Raw genomic sequence first — 25,371 nt, forward strand, 5'->3', positions numbered from 1 at the left:
GTAATCCCTAGAAGAACTTCTGATGAAATCCCCAGAGGAACTACAGACAGAATCCCTAGATAAACTTTCGATGGCTTCCATAGAGGAGCTTTCAATGGAATCCCTAGGGGGACTTCTGATGGAATTTCTTTGAGAAGCTGAGAATGAGTCTTCTGAAGAAATCTATACGACAATAATTAAAAGAATACAGGAGGTAGGAACTCCTGTAGGAATTCTTGTAGAGTTTTCAGAAAAAAATCCATAACGAATATCTTTAAATATACTTAGTTAGAAATTCGGATCACACCAGAACACCCCAATTCAACGTAACAAAATTCTATTCACTCGTTCTTTCACCTACATACTACAATTATGCGCCCACCGTGGAAACGGTATCACGTCCCTGATGTTGTGCACGTTCAGCACCCAGCAGAGGTACCGCTCCAACCCCAGTCCGAAGCCAGCCGTCGGGACCGATCCAAACTTGCGCAGCTCCAGGTACCATCGCAACGCTTCCTGATCCGGCAGTTTGGCTTTCAACCGATCGTATTCATTCTCGCGGACACTTCCCCCAACCAGTTCGCCCACGTGTGGCACCAGGAAATCCATCGCGTCTACAAGGGCCGGTTCAGTACGATTCTCACGCATGTAGAACGATTTGATCGCTTTGGGCCAGTCTATTACAAACAGAGGGCACTGGAAGTGACTCACCAGGAACAATTCCTGCTCCTTGTTGATGCCTTCTTCGGGCCGAACTACTGACTTTAGTTTGGATTTGTTTTGCTCCAGAACGTGGATGGCTTCCTTGAAGGTGATCCTAGGATAAGGTTTATCCAGCCACGAGAAGCTTTCCTCCAGGGTGGAATCATCGGTCAGCTTTCTTACGGCGGCCAAATCTTCCGAAGCAACGTCCAGCAGGGATTTGGTGACATGTTTTATCATAGATTCGATCCGATTCGTCAAATCCTCCAGGGTTTCCATGAAAGCCTCCTCCAGTTCTAGCATGTAGAACTCGCTCAAATGGATAGGTGATTTGGAATTCTCCGCCCGGAATGTGGGACCGAACGTATACACTTTGCCCAGCCCATGGCTCATGGCCTCCAGGTGCAGCTGGCCGGACACGGTCAGATAAGCCTGCCGATCGAAGTAAGCTCGATCCAGAGGGACGTCCTTCTTGGCCATTTGCTTGAGCAGATCTGCGCTGGCCGGTCGCACTAGGAATGCCTCGCCAGCCCCTTCGCAATCATTCGAAGTGATAATCGGGGTGTGAATCTGGAAGAAGCCCTCACGATCCAGATAATCATTGAAGCATTTCGTTGCGTGGTGCCGCACTCGTAGGGTGGAAGCCAGGGAAGAAACCTGCGGTCTCAAATGAAGGTGGTTCCGAACGTAGTCCGGTGGGTACGATTTCTTAGGGTAGAATGGATACCCCTCGGAGAGAGGACACTTCCCGAACTCTTGCAATCGTTCAACTTTAAGTTCGAGTTGGTTTTTAGGTGTAACGCCAAGAGTGCCACTTGCGTCGACGGATGATCCGTAGGCAGCTCCGTTCAGCTGGGCTTTATCCACCACCAATTGCAGGTTTTTGTTGCACGAACCGTCGTTGATCTCCAGAAATGCGTGCTCTTTCAGCTTTCGGACGGATTTAACCCAACCCTAAAACAGTGAGTGAGATGAATACATTATTTATTTATTTATTTTAACTTTGATTTTTAAAAAGAGAAAAGCCCCTTTGAGTGATAATCTTTTCAAATCGTTCTCAAAAAGGCATAAAACCTCTTTTTTTAAATATCATTATAAAATAAGACTAAGAGGGGATAATTACATTATGGGATAAGGGTGCACATCACGTTACCCTACCTTAACATTAAGTTGGTCCCCTTCTCGATGTTTTCCACTTGTGACATCCCAAATACTGGCAGAAAAATGAGAAATGCATCGAAACTGATTACTTTTACAGAAACTGTTGGAGAAGAATAGTTTTTCTAAAGAATATTTCAACATTTTGTTGCCTAATCTATATAAAAAACAGGCGAGTTTTATTGAAAAATACGCGTGAATAGTTTGAATAATTTTTGTTTTGGTGGTGGTCCACCCGGTCACACGCTAAATCGAAATAGTCGAAAATGGGTTTATTATGACGCATACGAAAATATCGACAAATTGATTCTGCCGATGAACGCACAAGTGTCCCATGTGGATTTTTGTCGAAAATGTGTTTTTTATACTGCTTCGCGTCGCAAAATTAGTTAACCAACGTGTAAAGCTATAAGTATGCTGTTTCGCTCAAGAAAAGTAAAGAAATATCTGGTCTGAATAGGTTAAGAAATTTCCTACAGAGATTCCCCTTTGAAATGACATTTCTTCTCAATCCAGCTTTTTAAAAGCAATAATGGCTGCCGTGAATGGCCTCGCTTTCTGGTAGGGATAAGTCGATTTGACGTTTGGCTTGGGTCGTTTTACATTGAACGGACCCAAGCCAAACGTCATATCGACTGATCCCCATTAGAAAGCGAGGTTGTTCGTGGCAGCCATTAGCCCTCGTAAAAAGCTGGATTGCGTACTGGTCAGGAAAATGTGATTTTCTGAACCATTTCTGGGGAGAAATTCTGCACGCATCGAGATAGGCGATTCCTGTCAGTAGCAGAACAGCCTTAAAGCACAGACAAACAGACGTAACACTTAGAACAAATCTCGATCAAAATCATAGTCACGAGGACATGTGCGCCCAATGCTAAAATTATTGTATTTGGCCGACGGGCCAACAGATGGCGGTAGTGTGCAAACGTCAAACGCGAACAAAAACGATGCGAGCGCTGCGGGTGGTGGATTGGCCACCTACCATATTTTTGAATCGACCGTTATAAAGGTGGTCGATGGACAATGATGAGAGTGTGACGTCTGTTTGTCTGTGCTTAAAGTTTAACTTTTGGCCAACTTCGCCGACAAACGTCAGCAATTCACATGTATTTTTAAAATCTACACTCAGAAATAAAAACAGTCACAGAATTACTTAAGTTTATGCCACAGACAAACAGACGTAACACTTAGAGCAAATCTCGATCAAAAGTCACGAGGACATGTACGCCCAATGCTAAAATAAGCGTGTTTGGCCGATGGGTCAACAGATGGCGGTAGTGTGTAAACGTCAAATGCGAACAAAAACGAGGTGAGCGCTGCGGGTGGCGGATAGGCCAACTACCATATTTTTGAATCGACCGTTAAAAAGGTGGTCGATGGACAATGATGAGAGTGTGACGTCTGTTTGTCTGTGTTTATGCATTAATGACTACTTTCTATCTGCCTCTCTTTCATTCTGCTGTGAATTTTTACACTAACTGTCATTTCGACTGGGTTGAAGCTTAGCGATGCTTCAACCCAGGTGAATAGGGTAACGACTGTTTATTTTGTTCAAAACCGCTAACAGTTGGCGCCAGTGGCAAAAAGTACAGGCAACAACCTTTCGAACATTCAGTTTCTTTCACCGGCCGCCGAGCGACGACACTGTTGTTTGTATTCCTCCCACTGATCGCGCTACGCTGGATTCTCAAATTTCTCAAACTTTCAACACAAGCGCATGGAAGAATGGTAGTCGGAGAACTGTCATAACGTATGGAAAATAATGAACAACGTAAATTACTTGTATTTAAGAAACTGGATCAAAAATGTAGTGATTATAAATCAAGTGCAAAGTGAATACATAACTTTTTGTGTTTAGTTCATCTTCCGTGGTGTTTTCTTTGCTTCAGGATTTAGTTTTTACTATCACTGAAAAAGAGCCATCTATTGCCTTTTCAGTTTTGAATATCGCCCTATTGACAAATAGGAATAAAATCCCCTGCAGGATGAAAGAGAGGCAGATAGAAAATAGTCATAAATTACTAAAGTTTAGTCATTCTGTGACTATCCGTGTTTCTGAGTGTACCTCATACAAAATAAACCTGAAATAAATCCAGTTTATCCACGCAGTCAAAAATGAAAACAAATGACGAATGTTGCTTGTTCGATAACCGAAAATAGCAAAACCTACAAAAGCTATGAAAACAAGAGAGTCACCACAAACGAAATTTCCATCGACCACTCATTTAACTACCGGGTACCCCCGTTGGTTTGACCACATTTAATCTGAACACTTCAGATTAAAAATGGTTCAAACGTCATTTAGCTCATGAAACGGAGTCAAGTGAAATGGAACGCTGTGAAACGGAACGCAAAATCAAAACAAAACAGCGAAAGAGGTTACCAGAAACACGATTCTAGGGTGACTAGATGTTCAAATTAAAAATGAATTCCGATGGTTTGCATGAGGTATCGTTCAAATTAGCGGGGGTGCACGGTATTTCAAATTGGTTATGTTATTGTGCATCCGAGTAATCGCTGCAACAAAGACAAATTAAAGACCCCCATGCCCCTTGCAGTTGCCCAAAATTTTATGGCTCATGAGGTAATCTAGAATGCCGTTCAAAGTGTACTGCGATCTGTCAAACGTGGGTACCTTTTGCACTAGAGGTCCCCAAGCAAACTGCCACGAACACCAACGCACAATCAATCTTACACAAGTCGATTTCCTCAGAATGAAAACGTATCGATGTTTGTTTGACGTTATTGAGCTTTCGGTCAACAGCAGGCCAACAAGGAAGTGGTTGTTTTGCAGCAATTCTGTTTATATTTGGATTCTCACAGCAAACAAAAGCAATGTTGTGACAGTTCTCACAGCAAACAAAGAAAATTTTGTCAACATTGCACTACTACGCAGGCAACTGGATTGGTCTCTACCGAGGGACCAAATGCAGTACTAGAAGTGGTACCCAATCTGAGCCCGAGTGGGAATGACCTGGCTGCAACGTCGCTCAACTGTCGCGTCGCTGGACTGTTGAGCGCTTTGCAGTTTAGTGCAGCCTGTTTCGCTCGAGCACTATATATATTATGCATCCGGTTGAAATCAAGACCAACACTTATTTAAAATTATTGTTTTCTCGGGCCACGAGCGTCGCAGCTAATATGTGAATAATGCGCTGTGTTCATTGAAATCGTAAGAATGCAGCGCCACACTAAAAAACTGATTTCAAAATGGGGCGAGTTGAGGCGCGGCGTGAGTCTCGCTGGCGCGATCCGGTTTAGTGATTTACACGCAGCGAACTGGACTATCGAATTTCATACATTTTGCCTTATGAAAGAAGGAACGATTATTGCAAACCAATGCATTATGCACAGACAAACACAATGATAAGAGTGTGACGTCTGTTTGTCTGTTTTTTTTTTTTTTTTTTTTTTTTTTTTTTTTTTTTTTTTTTTTTTTTTTTTTTTTTTTTTTCCTTCTAAGCAATGGGGGGATAATCTGCTCAACAGATGCCGTGTGGGGTTAGGGACCATTTACTACATGCAAGCAGTAAACAGGACTACACCCCCGACCAGGCTATCGACATGATGGAGACACCATCTTCTATATGGTGACAGAGGGCTCGATTGGCTTATCAGATAGATCGGGCCCGGGACATCCTGTCTACTGCAAATCGCTGCAGTTGATATAGGGCATGTCCATTGCCTGCCCCCGACCCACTAAACCATTTCCATTGCCGGCAAACCCTTCGTCTCTCCGGGACCACCAAGAAGGCATTGCTTCGGACGTCTGTTTGTCTGTGCTTTATATATCGTTATAGCATCACTTAACATCAAGGCGTCGATAGGCGCGTGATGTACGCTCGGGCCTATCGATCGCAAGGTTCTTGGTTTGATTCCAGGTTGCCGCGAAAACGTATTTTGTTTTCAAATTCTGGTTTTTCATAAGGCAAATTTATGAATTTCAATCCAATTTCTTGTGGCGAATTTTCATAAGGGGTTCCTACACTGAGAACAGCGTTGCGGTTGAAAATACTATATCAGAGGGTTAAATTAAATACACAATGCCACTTGATTTGTGCAGATTAAATTCGCATTTATTTAGAATATTTTGTGCGTTCAATTTTACCATGGCACCATTTGTATAGTAAAAATTACTATATCATGGTTAAAAACTTGCAGCAGACTAGAATCGAACCGAGGATCTGGCGATTGTCAAGCGCGAACGCTAGCCGCTCGGCTATCGACGCGGTTGGATTGAGAGGGAACAAAACGCAAATAAAAAGCGTTCATGATAGCTCAATCGTGGTTGGAATAGTAAATTTAAAAACACGTTCATGGTTCTCATTACTGCAACGCTTGTTTCAGTGTATCGGAAGTCCATTTGCCTGAGTGTAGAGAAAGATGAATAATAATGAAAAAAATCCATCACCGCCTGATGCGTATGAGAAATACCTGAGAAGTATTTTCTTATCGTGTGCATGTCATCCCGTATGCGGTTAAATGAGACAAACCCCCGCGACGCCGACGTCCGTGAAGTTACGTCATCTGTCAAAATACGCAAATCTCGAGGCAGTCGGCACTTCACATAACAACAAAACTATTTATTTTAAAATCACATAAAATTCGCCAAATTTTCAACTCAAAATGCTGAACATCATCCGGCGTGGCATCAGCACATCGGCCGCCGTTGCTGGTAAGCACAACTTCCGCAAATTCCTGCTCTACAACAAGCGGGGAACGCGCATTTTCAAGCAGCTTCGAGCCGCCAATCCGGAACAGTATCCGGACATGCCGATCGACAAGCGCGGAGTGCGAGATACGGGAGTGACCAGGGATGGGAAATACCACGAGATTGCGGAGAAAATTCCCGAACTGATAGTGCCTAACCTGGACGGGTGCAAGTTCAAGCCCTACGTTTCCTATCGGGCACCGGAGGTCATCCAGTCGGAATTCACGAGCCAAGATCTGTTCAATGCAGTTTATGCCCAGAAGGTGATAGATGATTTTAAGAGCGGCAATTTGAATGAGGACGGAACCCCCAAGGAACCGTCGGAGGTGGAAAAGCTCACCCCGGAAGAAGCTTGGATTCGCGCGAGGAAATCCGGATCGGATATGTTCTGAGATGGTCTGTAAAAAATATAGTTTAGAATGTTGAATATATTTGTAGTTGTATGTTAATTTCCGACAAAAACCTATTAATTTTAAACGTCTTACAAGGTCAAGGAAACTCATTATAATAATTACATGTAGGATTTACAAATTACAACATGCAAGGTAGTTTGGAATTGAATACTAAATGACAGGGCAGGTAACGACTGAGTATCTTGAAAATATGATCTTAAGAGACCTCTTGCCTAATAAAAGAAGTCAAAAAGGAATCGAAAAAAGATCAAACGGAAACCGGGAAAATGAAACATCAGTCTTCGTGGCCGTGTGTTCGATTCTTGATTCAGCCATTGAAGCTTTCGTCAGGAATGTTTCTTGGCTGTCCTTTGTCTAGTGTTTTCCGTGTTTTTTTTAGCGCAACCTAACTGGTTCTTGTTAACTTAAGGGGACACGGGAGACCGTGTTATTTTCCCTATCTTTTGTCTCACTCTAACAATTATCATCAAAACTTTGCCGAAGCAAATTTCGAGTTTTAGTGAACCGTTGAAGCTGAAAATTTAATCGATAGTGCACCACATATATAGAATATAGTGATAAATTTTTCACATCCATATATGGAGTGGTACTTGAGATCTGCTTCTTCAAATGGATAGGATGATTATAATGACGTCCCGTGCGGCCTTAAGTGGGTTTATTCTACGACTGGTGTGAGGTGACAATTATTGTCGGTGTCGGATAATGAGGTGACAATTCTCGACTCGAGGGAAGTGACTCTCCATTTGATTTGCACAGCTCACTCGAGTCGAGAATTGTCACCTTGTTATACGACACCGACAATTGTCACCTCACGCCACTCGTAGAATTAACCCAAAGATTTCAAACCAGAAATTTCTCTAAGAATGTTCCTAAGGCTTATTTCCTCGATGGACTTTAGTGAACATTTTTCTGAAAAAAAGTGGCCAAGTCACTAAAAATTGACTCGCTACCAGTCCTGTAGTAATGTTAGATTGCTCAAGGATTTCCTGGAACAAATACTGGAGAAATTCCTCTAGGCATCCCAAAAAAAAAAAAAAAAAAAAAAAACGGTGGAAGGATTTCTAAGAGAATTGTTCAAATAATTCTTTGAGAGATCCTCACAGGAGTATTCCAGATAAACCACTAGGCTTTATTCCTGAAGCTTTTCCTTGAGGAATCCGAGAATAAATTTTTGAAGAATCAGTTGGATAGCCGTTTAAGGTGACACATCTCGGAATCCAAACATGGCAGGCACAATGGCCGGCTTGTGCACCTACTCACGATTTCAAAGGCACTAATCTGCTGAAATAATGAACGTACAAAGTCAATCTTCTTATTTTAAGCTTTCTGCTAGTGCACAAAGCTAAAATAGGAATTGCATTGTAGTTTGATGCTTCTTTCGCGAGATTTGTGCTTACAAAGTTTTGGTACATTATTGAATTTTGATTCCAAGCTGTTTCACCTTAAGTATCTGAGTGTTTCTCTAGAGCCTATAGGCTATATATATATATATATATATATATATATATATATATATATATATATATATATATATATATATATATATATATATATATATATATATATATATATATATATATATATATATATATATATATATATATATATATATATATATATGTATATATATATATATATATATATAGAATTTTATCAAAATGAAGGTAATGTTAACTGTAGTTTGCCACCGGAGGGTAGGCCATTCAAGCAAATTTATTATAATTTATAGAGTTTTAATGCTAGTAATGGACCCCTTAGTAGCTGAAATTCACTCTCGACGCTTTTCCGCAATGATATCTCAGACGGATACCGGTTTGTTAAGTCTAACAACAAGTTCAATGTCTTTACTTCATAGTACGCCTATAAAACACACAAAATCATTAGATTTTTCCAGCGAAATATACATTTGGAAAACTGTTGTCCGAATGCCTATTATGGACCCTCCCGGGGTCCATAATAGGATTGTTTACAATTTTGACGTTTCCTATTATGGACCCTTCATTTGATTCCCATGTAATCCGGCTCACTGCCGACGTGCCTATTATGGACTCACCTGGAAATGCGTATTATGGACCCTCTTGTGTGGTATCAATTACAAAACTTATCAAATATCTGTGTTTAAGCGTCTCAAACCAAATATTTTGTCTAAAACTGCTGACTAACAATGCGATCGAAGTTCCCCCGGTGGATTTTCAAAGGAATAAGGTTGCTTGGAGTGTTAATTCTATGTTTTTCTGTAGGGGTCCATAATACGCAAAGGGTCCATAACCGGCATCGACTCCCTATCTTAGTCGAGATTATGCATTTTGTCTCATGAACATTAGCTTCCGAATCCATCGCGTCATGCGTTCGTCATCGTTTCCAAAGAACTGAAATGAATAAAAATCTGTTAGATTCAGCCTTCAACCGATATTACATCTATTACATTCGGATGGAACAGCGGATCTTCGGCTTGTTCCTCCTCCGCTTTGGGAACCTTAATGGTTTGGGAGGCCAAATCTATGACGATGTTTCCCCCGGTCTGATTAGTGGCCGGTTTCTTTGTCGAAACAAACGCCTGCGGAACGAACTCGTCGGCATTCAATTTCTCCAGCACATCCGCCTTGCTATCCGGTTGCGGTTCCAGTTTCTCCTCCATCGATTTGAACACGAATTCCTTCTGTGGTTTCGTTTGTTCCGTCCCCGCTTTTTTCGAGCCGGAAGAGCTTGAGCTACTCGAACTGGAGCTACCGGAACTGCTTCCACTGCTGCTACTGCTACTACTGGACGAACTGCTGGAGCTCGGCCGCTTCTTGACGTACTTCTCCCTTGAGGCAGACCGTTTCCGTGGTCGTTCCCGTCGATCGCGGTCCCGTTCATTGGAACGACTTCGTCTCCGGTAGTCTCCGCTGCTGGACGATTTTTTGTGATGGTGGTGATCTCGGTGGCTGTGCCGATGGGAATGTTGGTGACTTCCACTCCTGGAAGAGGACGACGTCGCTACGGACGTTGTTGTCGAACGGGATTTTGAGGAGCGGTCATCGTTCCGGCGGTGGTACCTATCCTTATCGCTGCGGCTCGAATACTTATCCCTATCCCTTTCGCGGGATTTTGACCGGGATCGCCGACGGGAGGAATGCTTCCGCGAGCGAGACGGCGACCGAGAGTATGAACGGGGCATGTCTGGTTTGGGACGATAGATGTAAGTATTTTGGATGTTTTATAGTATTTAAGCAGTTAATAATTACCTGATTTCTAATGAAAACGCCAAAACGTAAAATATGTGAGGTGGCGTTGTGGAGATGATTCCTCCTTGTTTACCTTTTTTATGTTCGATCGACTATTGGTCTTTCTCATTTTACCGCTCGCCTTTGTGCCGACAACTGTCACGATTGATTTTCGAGCAGGGCTCACGGACACGGGAAAAATAGTTGAATGCCGAATACAATCGAACTTCAAGCACTTTGAAAGTTCTTGTATGGAAATGACAGGCCCGTGTTAGCACCGGTCCTCCACCGATGTAAACAAATGCATAGACGGACCTGTCAAATGTAAAGGTAAAAATCTGGTAGATATCAAGACCAACATTTATTTATAATTATTGTTTTCTCGGGCCCCGTGCATCACAGCTAAGGGTCCATTCACAAATTTCATAACGCTTCAGGGGGTGGGTGGGTGTCCGAACTTTGTTACGGTTCATACAAAAATAGTAGTCTATCAATACAAAAAGCGTTACGAGGGGGTGGGTGGGTGTCCAAAATGGCAAATTCAAGCGTTATGAAATATATGAACAAGCCCTAATAATATTATTATTAATCATATTATTTGAATAGTGCGCTGTGTTCATAAAAATCGTAAGAATGTAGCGCCACACTAAAAAACTGATTTCAACTGATTCAACTGATTTCGATTTGAGGCGCGTCGCGAGTCTCACTGGCGCGATCCGGTTTGGAGGCGGTGTGACAATATACTTTTTTATAAAGCTATCGCACCCTTCTCTTTCCAGCAACAAGATCAAATGAGATTTTTTGTTTATTGTTTCCATACGGAAACGGTTCCCATATGAAAATAATCCATTTCCATGCGTGTGCAGGAAAGAGAAAGGTGATTAAACTTCAGATTGCCTTATACTGGGTGTGAAGTTTCCCAGTTGACAACTTCAGTAATAATGAACCCCACTAACGACACTCCTACTATAAGATATGCAAAACTACCATATCTCCTTTTCTTCAACCGATTATGCAGATTCTTGCAACATCAAATAAATAGCTTAATGGGCAGACATATTAGTGAAATCTTAATTTTAATAGAATTCAGCACGTTTACAAAGCTCTTAGGAATCCTTTAGTGAAGTAGTTGTCTAATTTTTTTATAATCGCACCTAGCACGAATTTTTCAATATTTTTATCGGACGCAACGGATTGAATCCGTTGTTTTTGTTCTTGTCGCTGAACCAGGCAGACCAAAAACTGTAACCCACCCCCTCGTCACACATTTTGCATGAATGTTTTTCAAGTTTTGTATGAGCTGTAACATTTCAAAGATACCCACCCACCCCTTTAGCGTTATGAAATTTGTAAATGGGCCCTAATTTGTAAAATTTTGTTCGGGAGCACGCGCTTGGACGATTGGTGCACAATTTGTTGAACAAATGGCGGATATGAGCGAACTGCTGAGGATATCTCCGAAATGCTCAAACAATGTTTGTAGCAAAAACATTCTTTGAGCGTTTCTTGTTTTAGGGCTCAAGCTAGGTATGCTATTCAGCTCAAGAAAAGTAAAAATTTCTGCGCAAGAAATGCTCAAGACATTTTCTACAGTGAGCTCCATTTGATTTGACATTTCTTTTCAACTGCGTACTGCGATCAAAGAAAAATGCATTTCTTGCAAAAAATTTTCCACGCATCGGGATAGGCGAATACATTTCTGTTTAAGTGCATAATTCGCTTCATTCGCAAATTTCATAACGCTGAATGGGGTGGGTGAGTGTCTTTCGGATGTTACAGTTCATACAAAATTTGTAGAACTCTCATACAAAAAGCGTTATAAGGCCATTTTTGGCGTTATGAAATTTGCGAATAAACCCTTATCCTTTTTTGCAGTACTTTCTGATCCATTCGTAATAGAATGGTCGGTTTATTAAATTGTGGGTACATAAAGCATCAAATATAGCTGGGTACGTGTAACCGAACATCTACCTAAATTTTGACTGTATAGCCACAATGGTTCATTGAAGGTAATTCCTTTGGCACTCTTCGCATCGAAACAAGCGCGCTATGTTATACGGGATTTAACAGTGTTGTGAAATTAATTGCTATTCCGTCAAACAAACAAAACTAAAGTGGTGCTATCTACGCTTTTCACATCGACTGTTTTTGTTATTTCTATGATCCGTTGTGTAAATAGCGAGGTAAATATTTAATAATTTTACCCAAAATATCACTCGGTAAGTAGTTTTGTTCAATAGGATAGAGAAAGTGCAGTTTTTCGTGCTTCAGTCAAACTAATTTAATTTTGCGAACAAATTACGTTTTCGTGTACTGTCGAAACAAACTGCTCGATTTCACTCACTTGCCTCAACAGCCAGATCGCCCCACATTCCCCTACCGAGCGCTCCGCCATTATGCCGACAGCTGACAGCTGCAAGTCGACATAACGAAAAGCCAACGCGCCGCGACCCGATCGAGTACGTAAGAAAATTTTCAACAGAGTGAACAACGTCGAATGCACGCGAGTTTACATTGCAGTGAAAATTCCCTTGAAAAGCGAGTGAAAATGTGTCCAATCTAGGCAAAAAGTAGTGAAATTTGTGACTGAAGGTAAGCGGAACGTTTTACGGTTGGAAGTTGCCGGAAGTGATCGTTTTCCGCCGGGAAAAAGGCGAAAATAGTTTGCATCTCGAGCCCCGTAGTGAGTCATTTTTTTTCTTCGTTATGTCGGATGGCAAGAGCAAAAGATGGCGGAGCGCTAGATCGGCTCCAGTTCGCGTTGCCGTGAACTTTTTGTTTCGGTTCGCTTTGTTGCTGTTCAAGGTGTTTGGTCTGTGTCGCGAATATACGTTTTTTTTTTATTTGTGTAATGTAAGCAGCTGTTTTCCACTTCTGTACGCTCAGTTTGTCGAAACAATATGGTGGTGAAATATTTATAAGGAAACAGCTTATGTGGCAGTTTATTCGTGTCGATGTTTACCTTATCTGGCAATAAACCGCGTAAAAACTGTTTTGAAGGTCATTACGTTGGAAGTTGACTCGTTTTTTTTGTCTAGATACCGTTCGTTTAGTTTTAAGTCATTTCAATGTAGTCAGCACCAAAATACAGTGCTTACTTGCTTGTAATGGTTTAAATTGGGAAACATCGAGTGTTAAAATGGGAAATTCTTGTGTTAAAATACGTGTACTTCATATTATTAAGTGACCAATATGGCTTAGTAATATTTCAAGATCGACAAAGCGGGTTTCTGTTGATTATTACATAAGACCATATTTTAACTGAAACATAATATTCGTTCGAAAATATGCTTGAAAATTAAAAAAAATCTTTTTCTAATAGGCCGCATCTCCTTTATCGCTTATCAGAATGAGTCGCAAATGTAACCTTGTTCTAAAGAGGCCACATATCTATATTCGACCGAAAACGGAAAAAAAGCAGTTGAAGCATTTTTTCCAAGAGAAGAAATTTTCTTCCATTACTCACCAGCAAGAAAATTGTCTTTTCTTTGAAGAAAATATTCGCCGGAATCCGCCTACTGGTCACTATTTTAGTGCAAGTATCTAAAAAGTATTTTCTATGGCAGGTTAAGTCTCTGATTTAACTAAAATGGTCTCTATAGTGCAATTCAATGAAAAGTTTTTGAGGTTTTGAAGAATCTTTCAGATACTACTATGCGACGAATCCACATATTTTGTGTGGATTTCTTCTCAGATTCCAAGAATTCATACACGGATATCCTGGAAATTTCTCCTAAAATTTCTCCACGGTTTTCTCGAATAAATCCAGGGTGTCCATTCATCCGGGAAATCTGGGAATTTCAAATGACCGGAAAATACTCGGAAATTGGGAGAAAACACCGGGAAAATATGTATTTTAAACATAAGAATTTCGGATCGTTTCAATTTCATGCACTTTCGGTGAAACTAGAACATTTTTCTAGGAGGTGCATGACTGTCGGTCAACTCGTATTTCGCATCATGACTAACTTCTGGAGAGTTGGTAGAGAGATAGTTAACGATTAAGGCCGCACGGGACGTCATTATAATCACCCTATCCATTTGAGGAAGCAAATCTGAAGTACCACTCCATATATTGATGTGAAAAATGTATCATATGATTCTACATATGTAGTGCACAACCCATTTAATTTTCAGCCTAATCGGTTCACTAAAACTCGAGATTTGCTTCTGCAAAGTTTTGATGATAATTGTTAGAGTGAGATAAAAGATAGGGAAAATAACACAGTATCCCGAGTTACCTTAAAGCCCTTGAAATATTTCTTGAAGGAGACTTAGAGATACCTGGCAAGGTTCTTTTCGAGATGCTTATTAGATCAAAGGCAAATATCTAATGAGATATTTACAAGAATTATAACCGGAATCGAGAATATGATTTACCAGTTTAATTCGAAAGTTCTTTCTGATAGATTACTGAAAAATTTAAAAGTAGAATGCTATTACGGGTTTTAGTAGATTCCAGGAAAGATCCTTGGTTAATTTGCTTAAAATTTCCCTGTACATATTCATTGAGGATGATTCTGATTCTTGATGAAGCCTTGACTGGACGAGTTTGACTAGTCTTTGATCTATGACAAAGTTGTTACGAGGCGCCCGACCAGATTTTGTATAGATTTCTGCAGAATTTACAGCGAATTCTTCTAACCAATTCCAACAATTTTCTTGTGAAACTATTGATGAATTCATGACAAGATCTTTGATGGACAAATAAATGGCGTGGTCCTTAGGGTATTTTTGGCAAGATTTTCATTCTTCGTCCGATTTTTTATAAAGTTTCGGTCGATTCTTTGATAGCTTGTTTGTAAGATGCAATTTAAAATTTAAAATTAAAATTAAAATCTACAAAAGTGTGACAGTGCATGTATTAGGTATTGGAAAAAGCGTGACAGAGGGGAGAGGGGGGGTCTACAAATCTCGATAAATGATGGACGTCTTATTTGAATCGTCCCATATCAAGAATCTCGTCAGGAACCAGTCATGGCCCATATCTAACACATAATTCTTGAGACATTCTTCAAAAATGGCCGTTTTGTAGAAATATGCTCTAAATTTAGACACAAAAAACAAATTCTAGGGGATGAATGATTTTTTAAAATATTTCAATAAATTGGTTATACCTTTTCGCCCAAAACTTTTTCGAAGTTGAATCCGTTTATTTTTAAATTTTGACCCTTGTATTAAAAAACGAAAATATCAAGTCGCAAGATAATTTTAACATCTGTTTTTTATCTTTTCGGCATCCGGGAATCGTAGAACTGATTTCGAATGGACACCCTGAATTTCTATTAAAAACTGCTACAGGAATTCCTCAATCAATTCGATCTGGCATTCCTAATGAAGTTCCTCTTGAAATGTCTCTAGGAATTTATTCAACATTTTATCCAATGATTATTCCTGCATACTTTCCAAACATTTCTCGAGTAATTTCTTAATTTCTAGATTCCTCTAATGTTTATTTAAGGTTCCAAAGCAGTCAATACTTTATTAATTCCTCCGATCATTCTTACACAATTTTTAAGGGATCACGTCCGATGTTTTTCAAAAAATTCCTATACAGATATTTGATAAATTATTTTTTTAGTTATCTTTGCAAGAGAGCTGTTGTAAGAAACAGCATGTTTATGACAAAAATCGTTGAGACATAATGGAATTTTTCATAGAAAAATAGTAAAAATTGCAAAATGTCTTGATTTTGAATCTCCATCCCATCTCTGAAAATACATTACCTAAATGATAGGGGAGACCTTCGGGTTAAAGTCCCTCACAAACAACAACAACAGCAACAACATCAAATGATATAAGAAAGACATTAAATATGAAGTACACACATTTTCACAAAATAATGTCTTGTTGTAAAATACAATTTTCGATAAATTTGCGTGTTCACAAGCAAATGGGCACTTTATTTTATTATTATTATCTTTAAGCCTCTTTATTTTAGCGATGACTGTATTAAGTGAGAATTACTCTAATCCAATTTTTGTTGTGTTCTCTTTTCAGCGCCATAGTGACGGCAGTTACATATTCACCGAACAGTGTTGGATTATCATTAACGAGCTCTCGGAACGAAGATAATTTCAAGTGCTAAGTAGTGCGAAGAGAAGTGTGTGGAAACCCGCCGGTAGGGGTAATTCCCACCTAGGCTAGGGGGGAATATTAAGTTTAGTGATATACTGGGAGTGAGTGCAGTTTTTAAGTGGGTGTTGAAATCAAAATACTAACGTTATAAAACGATGGCAGCAACAATGGACCAGGCAGCCGTGCAGCGGCGGTCCAAGGAAATCGAAACGGAATACCTGTCCAGTCTGGCCGATCTGAACGTCAACAGCAAGCCGCTGATCAACATGCTGACGATTCTGGCTGAGGAGAATCTGGACTACGCTCCGATCATCGTGAATGCCGTCGAGAAGCATCTGGCTAAGGTTTGAATATGTTTAATGAATCCTCTTCTAAACAAACGATTAAGGTGAAACATCTCGGAATCCAAAGATGGCCGTCACAATGGCCGACTTGTGCCCCTACTCACGTTTTCAAAGGCACTAAACTGAAGAAATAGTTGGCAAACGTTTATGATCTTTTTATTTTAAGCTTTCTGCTAGTGCACAAAGCCAAAATAAAAAGTTCTCTGTAGTTGAATGCGTTCTTCGCGAGATTTGTGCCTTTGAAGTTGCAGTGCAATCTTAGAAGATGATTATTTCAAACTGTTTCACCTTAATCGAGCAGAAGTGCCAATGTACTGTACTGTCTGTGACGTGTAGGCATCAAATTTTCGCTTTTCATGCGATTTCTTGATTTATTCAAAACATGTACACTCTATAATATCGTTGTTGATTACGCAAGTCACGTATTGTGATGAAAGAGAGAAAACATTACTTTCCACGTTCACGCTGTGCATCAGATAGCTCTTTTCCACAGTAATAGTTGGACAATTACAAAATCTGTCCGCATGATAGCATAAGAAAACTAGACATACTTGGTAATTAGGAATCTATGTATGGAAAAGCCACTAAACAAGATGTTTGTTGCTCTGCAAGATGAGAAAATGAGGACTGCTGGTAGCAGTCTCGTAAAGGCTCTAGATACTTCAACATTCCTCTAAAGATTTCTACGAAAATTTAGAGCTTGAAGAAATTTCTCCTGAAACCTTCAGTAATTTGTACATGAATTATTTGGATTTTTTCAGGGGCTATTTCAGGATTTTCCGCTTATTCCACTGTTTTCTTCACTAAAAATTTTAAACGGAATTCGTTTGGGATTTTTTTCTAACTAAATTCGGTTTTTCAATTATTTACAAGAATCACCCTATTTGCTTTTTTATATATTTTTTTTTTAAAGATTCATCAACAGTTTTTATAATGCTTCCAGGAAATCTAAGATATCTTCCGGAAATTTCTCAATAAATTCGAGCAGGTATTTCTCGTGAAGTTTGTTAAGAAATTTCTTAACGAATTTTCTCAGCATCACTTCCAGAGATCACACCCCTTCTCCAAACATTTCGCGAGTAATTTCTCAAGTAATCATTCCATGGATCAAAAGTACTTTCAAGATTTAACAGTAAAATTCAATTGTTCCAATAAGTCATTCTAGCATTTCCACACGAATTTCTTCATGGATTTCCTCCTATCTTTTTCAAAGAACTTCTTAGAAAAGGAAAATTTGGCAGGATATTATCCAGGGATTCAATAGATCATTTTTTCAATAATCATCCTAGTAATATGTCTACGAAATCTTCAAAGACTTCTTCAAGAGTCCAGTATTTTTCTCGAGAGTTCCTAGCATAGTGACAGGCCTTTTTCGAGGCCTTCAATCGACCGATGCTCAGAAACAAATAAGTTCAATGAAATGCGGTTTTCATTATGATCGATGGGATGAGTTAAACCGACAATAAATAGGGCAAACGCTCCCTTAGTGGAGGTAGTGTGTTTTGGCGTGTTTCGTACTAATAAATGATTATGTGATATTTTTATATGATGCACGATGCGAAAATTATACAAGTAATTGAATAATATTCATGAATTTTAACCGTAAAACTATTTGAAACAATTTGTTTGCTCCTCTGTACCTGTAGTGGTGCATCAGTACCCATCCCATAGTGGAGGGTCCCATAAGAAATCAATGGTTTGCGCCACTAAAGGAACCATTCTCAAAACATACCTCCACTAAAGGAACAGTGTTCCTATTATTGATGAAAGGCTTTTTGTAGGGAAATTTAAAATTATTCGTGATTTTTATACATTCGAATGATAGAAGGATTTGTGATCTATCGAATGATACATTAAAATCATATATTTCATGGTTTTATCACCATGTTTTAGCAGTTTTCTCTAATGGTACACTTGCCCTAGTCATATTTTTACACCTTTAGCAACGAAACCAATATTCAACGTGAACGTCATGAAATCATCACAGAAACTCAATGCAAGACATCAACTTTCAATATTATCAAGTTTACCATGTGTCCAAGGTTTAAGGTTTTGGTATGGCTGGGTTTCAGGGTCACTTCCGGTGAACCAGGAGACGAACATGGATGAAACCTGATACTAGGCATGTGACTGTTCAAACTTCATGAAATAACCTCTGAGTTGTTTTATGAACATGCTTCTTGCCTGTATGAACACTTCGGCCAGATGACCAGACTATGACCGGTTTCTAAGGTCACTTGCGTGGAACCAGAAGACAAACATGAATCAAGTAGAAAAAGAGATACGAGGCTTCTCAAACTTCATGAAATCATCTTAGCTCTGCTTTGCTGTTGACTTTGCAACTCAAATGTCAACTACACGTGTTGTACGAATTTTTACTCCATTTTCTGATAAAATGGACCTAAATTTGTTGGATATGCAAAATTAAACTCATTGAAAAAAATACCGGTAGATTTTTGTCATAGGGTAGGTGTACCAGTTATGGACATAGTGGTTCCCTATTTCGCCATACGGGATTACTTGAATGTTTTCACATTTTGAAGGATTTTGTGTGTTGTAGTAGTAAGGTTTAAGATTTATCTTGATGTTTAAACATTAAAAAAGATTTAAAATTTGAAAGTTATCGACATTTCACGTATGGCCAAATAGGGAACCACTATGGCCAAAACTGGTACACTTTCCCTATTTGGTTTTCTGATTCAGCTGAACGGATCTCAAAATCTGGCTGGTTGATACATGCAAGTAAAATATTTTTACAGAAACAATGAGATTATGTTGTGAAGCTTGAATAATCGCATATCCAGTTCAACCTTAATCGAGCTTGTCTCTTGGTCCACCGGAAGTGACCTAAGAATTTGGTCATTGTCTGGTCATCTGGCTGAAGTATCAATACATGCAAATGGTATGTTTTTACAGCAACGCTAGGGTTATTTCATGAAGTAGTCGCATGTCTAGCTTTACTTATTATTCATGTGTGTCCCCGGATTCACCGGAAGTGACCTCAAAATTTGGTCACTGTCTGTTCATCTGGCCGAAGTGTCATACATGTATTGAAAGCATGTTCTTACAGCATAAGGTTTGAGCGGTCGCATGCCAAGTTTTACCACTTATTTTATGTTTGTTCATGATTCACCTGAAGTGACCTCAAAATCCGGTAATTGTCTGGCCGTCCGGCAGATCAGATAAGAAGCATGAGAGTGGTCGCATGTCTTGTTTTACATATTTATTTCTGTTTATCTCCTGATTCATTGGGTTTTATGTTTATCTCCTGTTGATTTGGGTCCAATTTACATGTGTTCCTTGGCTTCGGCTCCTACCCGGAAAGTACTTCCGGAACCAGGTTCCGATTCTCGCCACATGCATGCAAGAAAATAAACGAAATGATGTATTCTTGCATTGGGACATTACATAAAGTCTAAATATGGTTAAAACCTATCGTTAAATATTGGGTTTGTTGTTCAAGTTGTGAAAAATATGACTAGGGAACATTTATTTCCGGTTGAAAATATGTCCAGACCTCCACTTCTTTTTTGAAAACCTTACTCACAGGAAGTCTAACTCATCTAATCGATTTTAGTGAACCTGAACACCGCATTTCATTCAATAAACCTTTTTGTTTCTGAGCACCAGTCAATCAAAAATAAAAGGTCTGTCCCGGGGCCTTGAGGGTTAAAGTTTCAATTTAATCGGAGCACTACACTGAACCAATGTATCAGTCAGATTCATCTGAAAACACCTAGTTTTTTTTTTCATGTAGCTTTTCACATAACGTTCATCAATTTGCAATATGAACTGTTGTTTTTTAATTTTAATTACATTCATCAGATAAAACACATACATTTGTATGTGGATTATGGGATTTTGTTAATGAATTCCATGCGAATTTCAGATGAAAAGTTTTTTCTAGTTCGTGATTCTTACATGATCGTTTAATAAATTTAAAAATAAAATTTTAGATTTTAGGGTTTGTTCTACTGAATAAAAGAAAAACATGATTATCGTTTAAATTTATCAATATATTATTTGCGTTTATCCGTATCACTTTTTGCATTTGATAAAGATCAAGTTTAATATTAGTCGAAGGCATCAATAATATCAACAAAGAATATTGAACAATCCGATTCCAAGTCTGTTGCTTCCTGCCATGATTCATCGCCTGAGGATTTTAAAATTTTAGTTGATTGGTTCCTCTGTGTTTCTTTAAATTTTAGATTCAAAAAACGAATTAATATTTAATTATTTTGTACGTCAATCTTGCACTTACCTTTTTAGTACTTAAACAATTTATTTGCTCACAAATATTAAAAATGTTGTGATTAGCATCTCAAAAATCTTAAACCTGCTTAAATTTAATACACCAAATACGCCATCTTGAAAAAACTGTTTTGGAATCCTAAATTTTCATATCTGCAAATCACATGATTGTTATCGGATAACATACATGGCTTTTGTTCACATACAATTTACAATATTGAATTTTAATGAGTTTTATGTTCTTATCAAATGAGTATTAATGGATACACATAACATTGATAGGGATTTAATGATTCTTGATGTGACTTTTTTAATACCGTCAAACGGGGTGACTTGCAACGGCGGGGTGACTTGCAACACATTGTAATTTACAACTAAATTTTACTATAAAACACAATTTTCAATAGAAAATTCGTTTTAAATCAGTGCTTCAATACGTGTGACTCACAATTCAAGTAGGGGCCACAATTAAAACTGTTATTATAAATATGTTCATACAATAAACATAATTCTTTTAAATGTCTAGAAAACTGATACTTGATGGAGGTTCGAAATCGTGACCTGAAAACATGAGACAGATTTAATGTACAAAAATAATACTCTACATGTTGTTTCTATAACTAATAAGTGATAATATGGCGAACTTTATTTTACGAAATTGTACCAACAACTTTTTATTAAAAATAATTTTTATACACATGTACCTATGCGGGGTGACTTGCAACACTTTATTTCTAAGCAATTTAGAGTTTTACAAAAGTTAAAAACTTTTGTGTTAGGTCTACTTTATAATCAAAAGAGTAATAATTCATCAATCAACTACAAACACTCGTTAAAAATATTGTTCAGTTAAGATATTGGACCTTGATGATATAACGCCTCTTTTTCCCATACAAAAATAGCTCAATTATTTTCTTACAAAAATGTATTCTAAATGTTCTTGTACTGGTTCGAATGCTTTAAATACATGAATAACAATACTTAACAAGTGTGACTAATAAAAAATATCAACATTTTGTTGGAAAAAACTAAATTAGCAGTGAGTGTTGCAAGTCACCCCGCACAAGGACATTTAAAAAATTTCACCTTTTTGATGACTTTTGATATGACAAAATAATTCGATTCAATTTTCTATCATCTCATTCTGTAGGCGAGCCGGCCATTCAAAGTTCTACAAGGAATTTAAATTTTTAGATTACGTTTAGATCATGGTTTTGGTTGATTGAAGTTGAAAAGTGTTGCAAGTCACCCCGTTTGACGGTACTTTTTATGATATTTCTTGGTTCAGTGTAGAAGCCGAGACCGACCTCCAAACTTGACCATTCAATAATCATATCTCATTCATATTTCATACTAAATAAGAAGAAAATGCAAAATCATTTGTCTTGCCCCTTAAATTCGATGAAAATATTTCATTCTTTCTGGAGATTACCTTTTTTGCAACAACCTTAGAGTTGAAATCTAAAAAAAAAGATTTAAAGGAGTTTTCTTGTCTAATTCTGCACGAAAAAAATACAGTGTAAAATGCTTCCGCCGCCACCAAGTGCGCTAGTGTTCGCGTTAATTTTGGCAGCTGTTTTTGTTGTCATCTTTCCTATCTGCTATGTGCGTTCAGGTTACCAAAAGAAAATCCCCCTTCCATGTCTCAGCATATGATTTTACACAGTGTTAAATTCACTTTAGGGGCACAACTAAAACTTTGGGCAGAAAAAGCCATCGTTACGAATTATACTGGAAACGTGTTATTGAATACGTCTCATTATTCACTCATCCTAATTGAAACCTTCTTGCTTCCGTGAATACAGGTGCAGCCAGAATTCAAGTTACCTATCCTGTACCTGGTTGATTCCATCGTGAAGAACGTTGGCAAACAATATCAGCAACTGTTCAGTCAGGTTATTGTAAATATGTTCTGCGGTGTTTTCGAAACGGTGAGTCCTGGTCCAATGAAATTCGGAACTTCCCGAACTGAAATATTTATCGGTGCCAATGATCCCTGCTATCTACTATCTGTTTCCATTACACAGGTGAATGAGAAAGTTCGTGAAAAGATGTTCAGTCTACGGCAGACATGGAATGAAGTGTTTCCACAGTCCAAGCTGTACGCTCTGGACATCAAGATCAACTCGATCGATCCCGGATGGCCGATCACCGCACAGTTGAAAACGCCGAAATCTCCAGCCATCCACGTTAATCCTATGTTCCTTAAGAATCAGGTTAGTTGCTGAAACTGCATAAGGTTTACGCGATTAGTAAACTATTTAATTTTTCTTTGTAGCAGATACCTGAACCAAATCTTGATATGCAACAACAGCTTCGCGATAAACAACGTGAACTATTGGAGCTTCAGGCCAAAAAGCTCGAACTGGAGCTTATAGCTACGAAAAAGCGTATCGAAGAGCAGGAAAAGTTGTTGGTTGCCCAAACGGCAAGTGTAACTAAAGAGGTATGTTGGAAAATCAAACTTATTGAGTATTTTGTTAAATCTTCATGCATCTATTCTTGTAGCCCGTTCCTGATCTGAAGCGTCCTGCTACTGTGATCGGTTCGAATCATGTTCCGCCACCTCGGGGCCGTATTGCTCCACCGAATGCGGCGATGATCAACCTAGCTAAATCCCGTGATCCTCGGTTAGCACGACAACAGGCACAACTTGCAGCACAAATGGTAGCGGCCAGCACCAATTCAACACCAACGATGGTTGGAGGTACCCAGATTCCTCCACATAATCCGATCGTTCTCGATCAGTCCGGTAAACCAGTCAGCATTAGGGAACGTTTGGGAAGGATACCCAAACGGACCGATCCACGTATCAAACCTAGTGGAACCGACGTTGATCGTAGGAAACCTTCTAGTACCGCTACGAGTAGCAGTGTTAACAATTCGTCATCGCCATCACACAAATCTCGGAGTGAGAACGACGCTTCCAAGAAGCGCGAGAAGAAGGATGAGTTGTCACCAAAATCGGCCAGAAGCTCTTCTTCAAAGCCATCATCGTCGGATAAAAAGAAACTATCGGCCGATGCTTTATCCCCGAAGAGCAGTTCTCCTCTTAAGAAGAAGACTTCATCCCTTTCGGAAAAGTCTCCTTCTCGGAGCGAGAAAACTTCTCCCAAATCGCGAGAAGGTAAAGTAAGTAAAGGAAACAAATCCTCTACTCGACGTCCTGGAGACATTGCAAAGAATTCCGAGGATTCCTCCGTTTCACCATCGTCCAGCAGCGAAAATCTGATGCCCGTTGCCAACGAGTCCAAGGATGTGGATCTACGACTTTTGATACCAGAGAAAAAGCTTAAACTGGAGCAGCAGCAACCCCCGCAGCATCCTCAGGCAAAATTAGTTAGCAAACCACTACCAGATCAAAGTAAGAGTGAAATCAATTTACTACCTCAACTCTCTACTATAAGTTCTAGCGTTCAGAAACAGTGCATCACTGTAATGCTATCACTGGCAATAATCCAGTTCCGTGCAATGATCGGCTTGGCCATTGCTGCTGGCGGCAATGGCTTTGTCCTCCCACTATTATTGTTGTCGACGATGACTGCATTTCAGCGCAATCCATGGCAGTTCCATTTGTTGTCCGAAAAGATCAAGCCAAGTGGTCGTTATTGTATAAACGGTCACCATTGTTTATATGATAATAGATCAATGACCACATTAGACGCTAGACAGCAGCAGCGTAAGACTAGAGCGTTAAACTATTTAATCTGTTGCCAAATAAATGCAGTTTTTGATGAGCGAAACCGAAATCACGAGGGCATTTGGATCAAAATGTAGTTTTTCTTTCCAACTCTTTCTATCGGGTTTTGCCCCCCAAAGGCATATTTCACGTTCCGACACTCGGTCTGCCGTTAGGAGAGAAGCTCTTCAATTTCGGGGTGTGTATGTGCGAAAGCGTGATTGCGTGGGAACCGTCATTAATTAAACAATGTTCATTATTCATTTCGACTTTCAATGTTTCTTATTAATCAAATTGATTATATATTTAGGCCATTCAGGTAATTAATGAACGGTTCCCCTTTTCTGTGTGATGTATGATTAGGATAACATGAGTATATACAAGTTGCACTTATGAGTCAAAATTGCTCAACTTGGCTTGAACAATAGGTTGCTCCTAGTTGAGTTCTGTCTAAACGGTTGTTTGTTGTCTTTAGAATTGTTCCATTAAATGTATTAATATTAAAAACTAATTAACGGTATTAAATCAGGTATACAAGATGAAGTCGTCTTGATTGGAAGAAGTTTTCTAATTTTATCAAATATTATCTATAGGCGACTGATTTGTTACGAGACACGTGTACACATTATTTATCGTTCAGAGGCGACTCGTAGCCTCACGTTTTATCTGTTCTACAAATCAAGAAATGGCTGAATTGGCAAATTTAAATCATTAAGCATGTAGTAAATGATTGGAATTTTCCTTTCTAGCAAATCTCTACATGATAGATGCAGATTTATTCCAGAACGTTGAGATTTTTTTCGTAGAACAAATAGATTTGAGGTTAGGGAATCGCCACTGAGTATCG

General features: G+C 39.1%; 4 protein-coding genes across 6 annotated transcripts in view; 2 read left to right on the forward strand and 2 right to left on the reverse strand.

Annotated features, from left to right (window-relative positions):
* Nucleotides 1-299: 299 nt before the first annotated feature.
* Nucleotides 300-2,096, reverse strand: LOC5575102 (probable asparagine--tRNA ligase, mitochondrial). The gene is made up of 2 exons (XM_001661774.2): nt 1,840-2,096; nt 300-1,635 (listed from the first exon to the last, which is right to left on the reverse strand). The coding sequence occupies exons 1-2, from the start codon at nt 1,981-1,983 to the stop codon at nt 337-339; spliced, it is 1,443 nt and encodes a 480-aa protein (XP_001661824.1). The 5' UTR covers nt 1,984-2,096; the 3' UTR covers nt 300-336.
* A 4,262-nt stretch (nt 2,097-6,358) lies between these two features.
* Nucleotides 6,359-6,981, forward strand: LOC5575100 (39S ribosomal protein L41, mitochondrial). Its single transcript, XM_001661773.2, has one exon. It carries the CDS (start codon nt 6,466-6,468, stop codon nt 6,940-6,942), a length of 477 nt encoding a protein of 158 aa, XP_001661823.1. The 5' UTR covers nt 6,359-6,465; the 3' UTR covers nt 6,943-6,981.
* Nucleotides 6,982-8,633: 1,652 nt separating this feature from the next.
* LOC23687752 (DNA topoisomerase 1) lies at nt 8,634-10,316 on the reverse strand. The gene is made up of 4 exons (XM_011495311.2): nt 10,191-10,316; nt 9,389-10,125; nt 9,249-9,332; nt 8,634-8,691 (listed from the first exon to the last, which is right to left on the reverse strand). The coding sequence occupies exons 2-3, from the start codon at nt 10,121-10,123 to the stop codon at nt 9,261-9,263; spliced, it is 807 nt and encodes a 268-aa protein (XP_011493613.1). The 5' UTR covers nt 10,124-10,125; nt 10,191-10,316; the 3' UTR covers nt 8,634-8,691; nt 9,249-9,260.
* A 2,293-nt stretch (nt 10,317-12,609) lies between these two features.
* Nucleotides 12,610-25,371, forward strand: part of LOC5575101 — a 33,508-nt gene continuing 20,746 nt past the window's right edge. The window contains exons 1-6 of one of the 3 annotated variants that reach the window (XM_021850234.1): nt 12,610-12,761; nt 16,170-16,591; nt 22,651-22,776; nt 22,873-23,061; nt 23,124-23,291; nt 23,354-24,209. In XM_021850234.1, the coding sequence (XP_021705926.1) occupies nt 16,403-16,591; nt 22,651-22,776; nt 22,873-23,061; nt 23,124-23,291; nt 23,354-24,209 (1,528 nt within the window). In that variant the 5' untranslated portion in view covers nt 12,610-12,761; nt 16,170-16,402. Of the gene's footprint in view, nt 12,853-16,169; nt 16,592-22,650; nt 22,777-22,872; nt 23,062-23,123; nt 23,292-23,353; nt 24,210-25,371 lie in introns of all 3 variants that reach the window. The other 2 variants (XM_021850236.1, XM_021850235.1) reach the window with 2 other exon arrangements.

The sequence above is a fragment of the Aedes aegypti genome, chromosome 3 (genome assembly GCF_002204515.2).
Source record: "Aedes aegypti strain LVP_AGWG chromosome 3, AaegL5.0 Primary Assembly, whole genome shotgun sequence".
Lineage (NCBI taxonomy): Eukaryota > Metazoa > Arthropoda > Insecta > Diptera > Culicidae > Aedes > Aedes aegypti.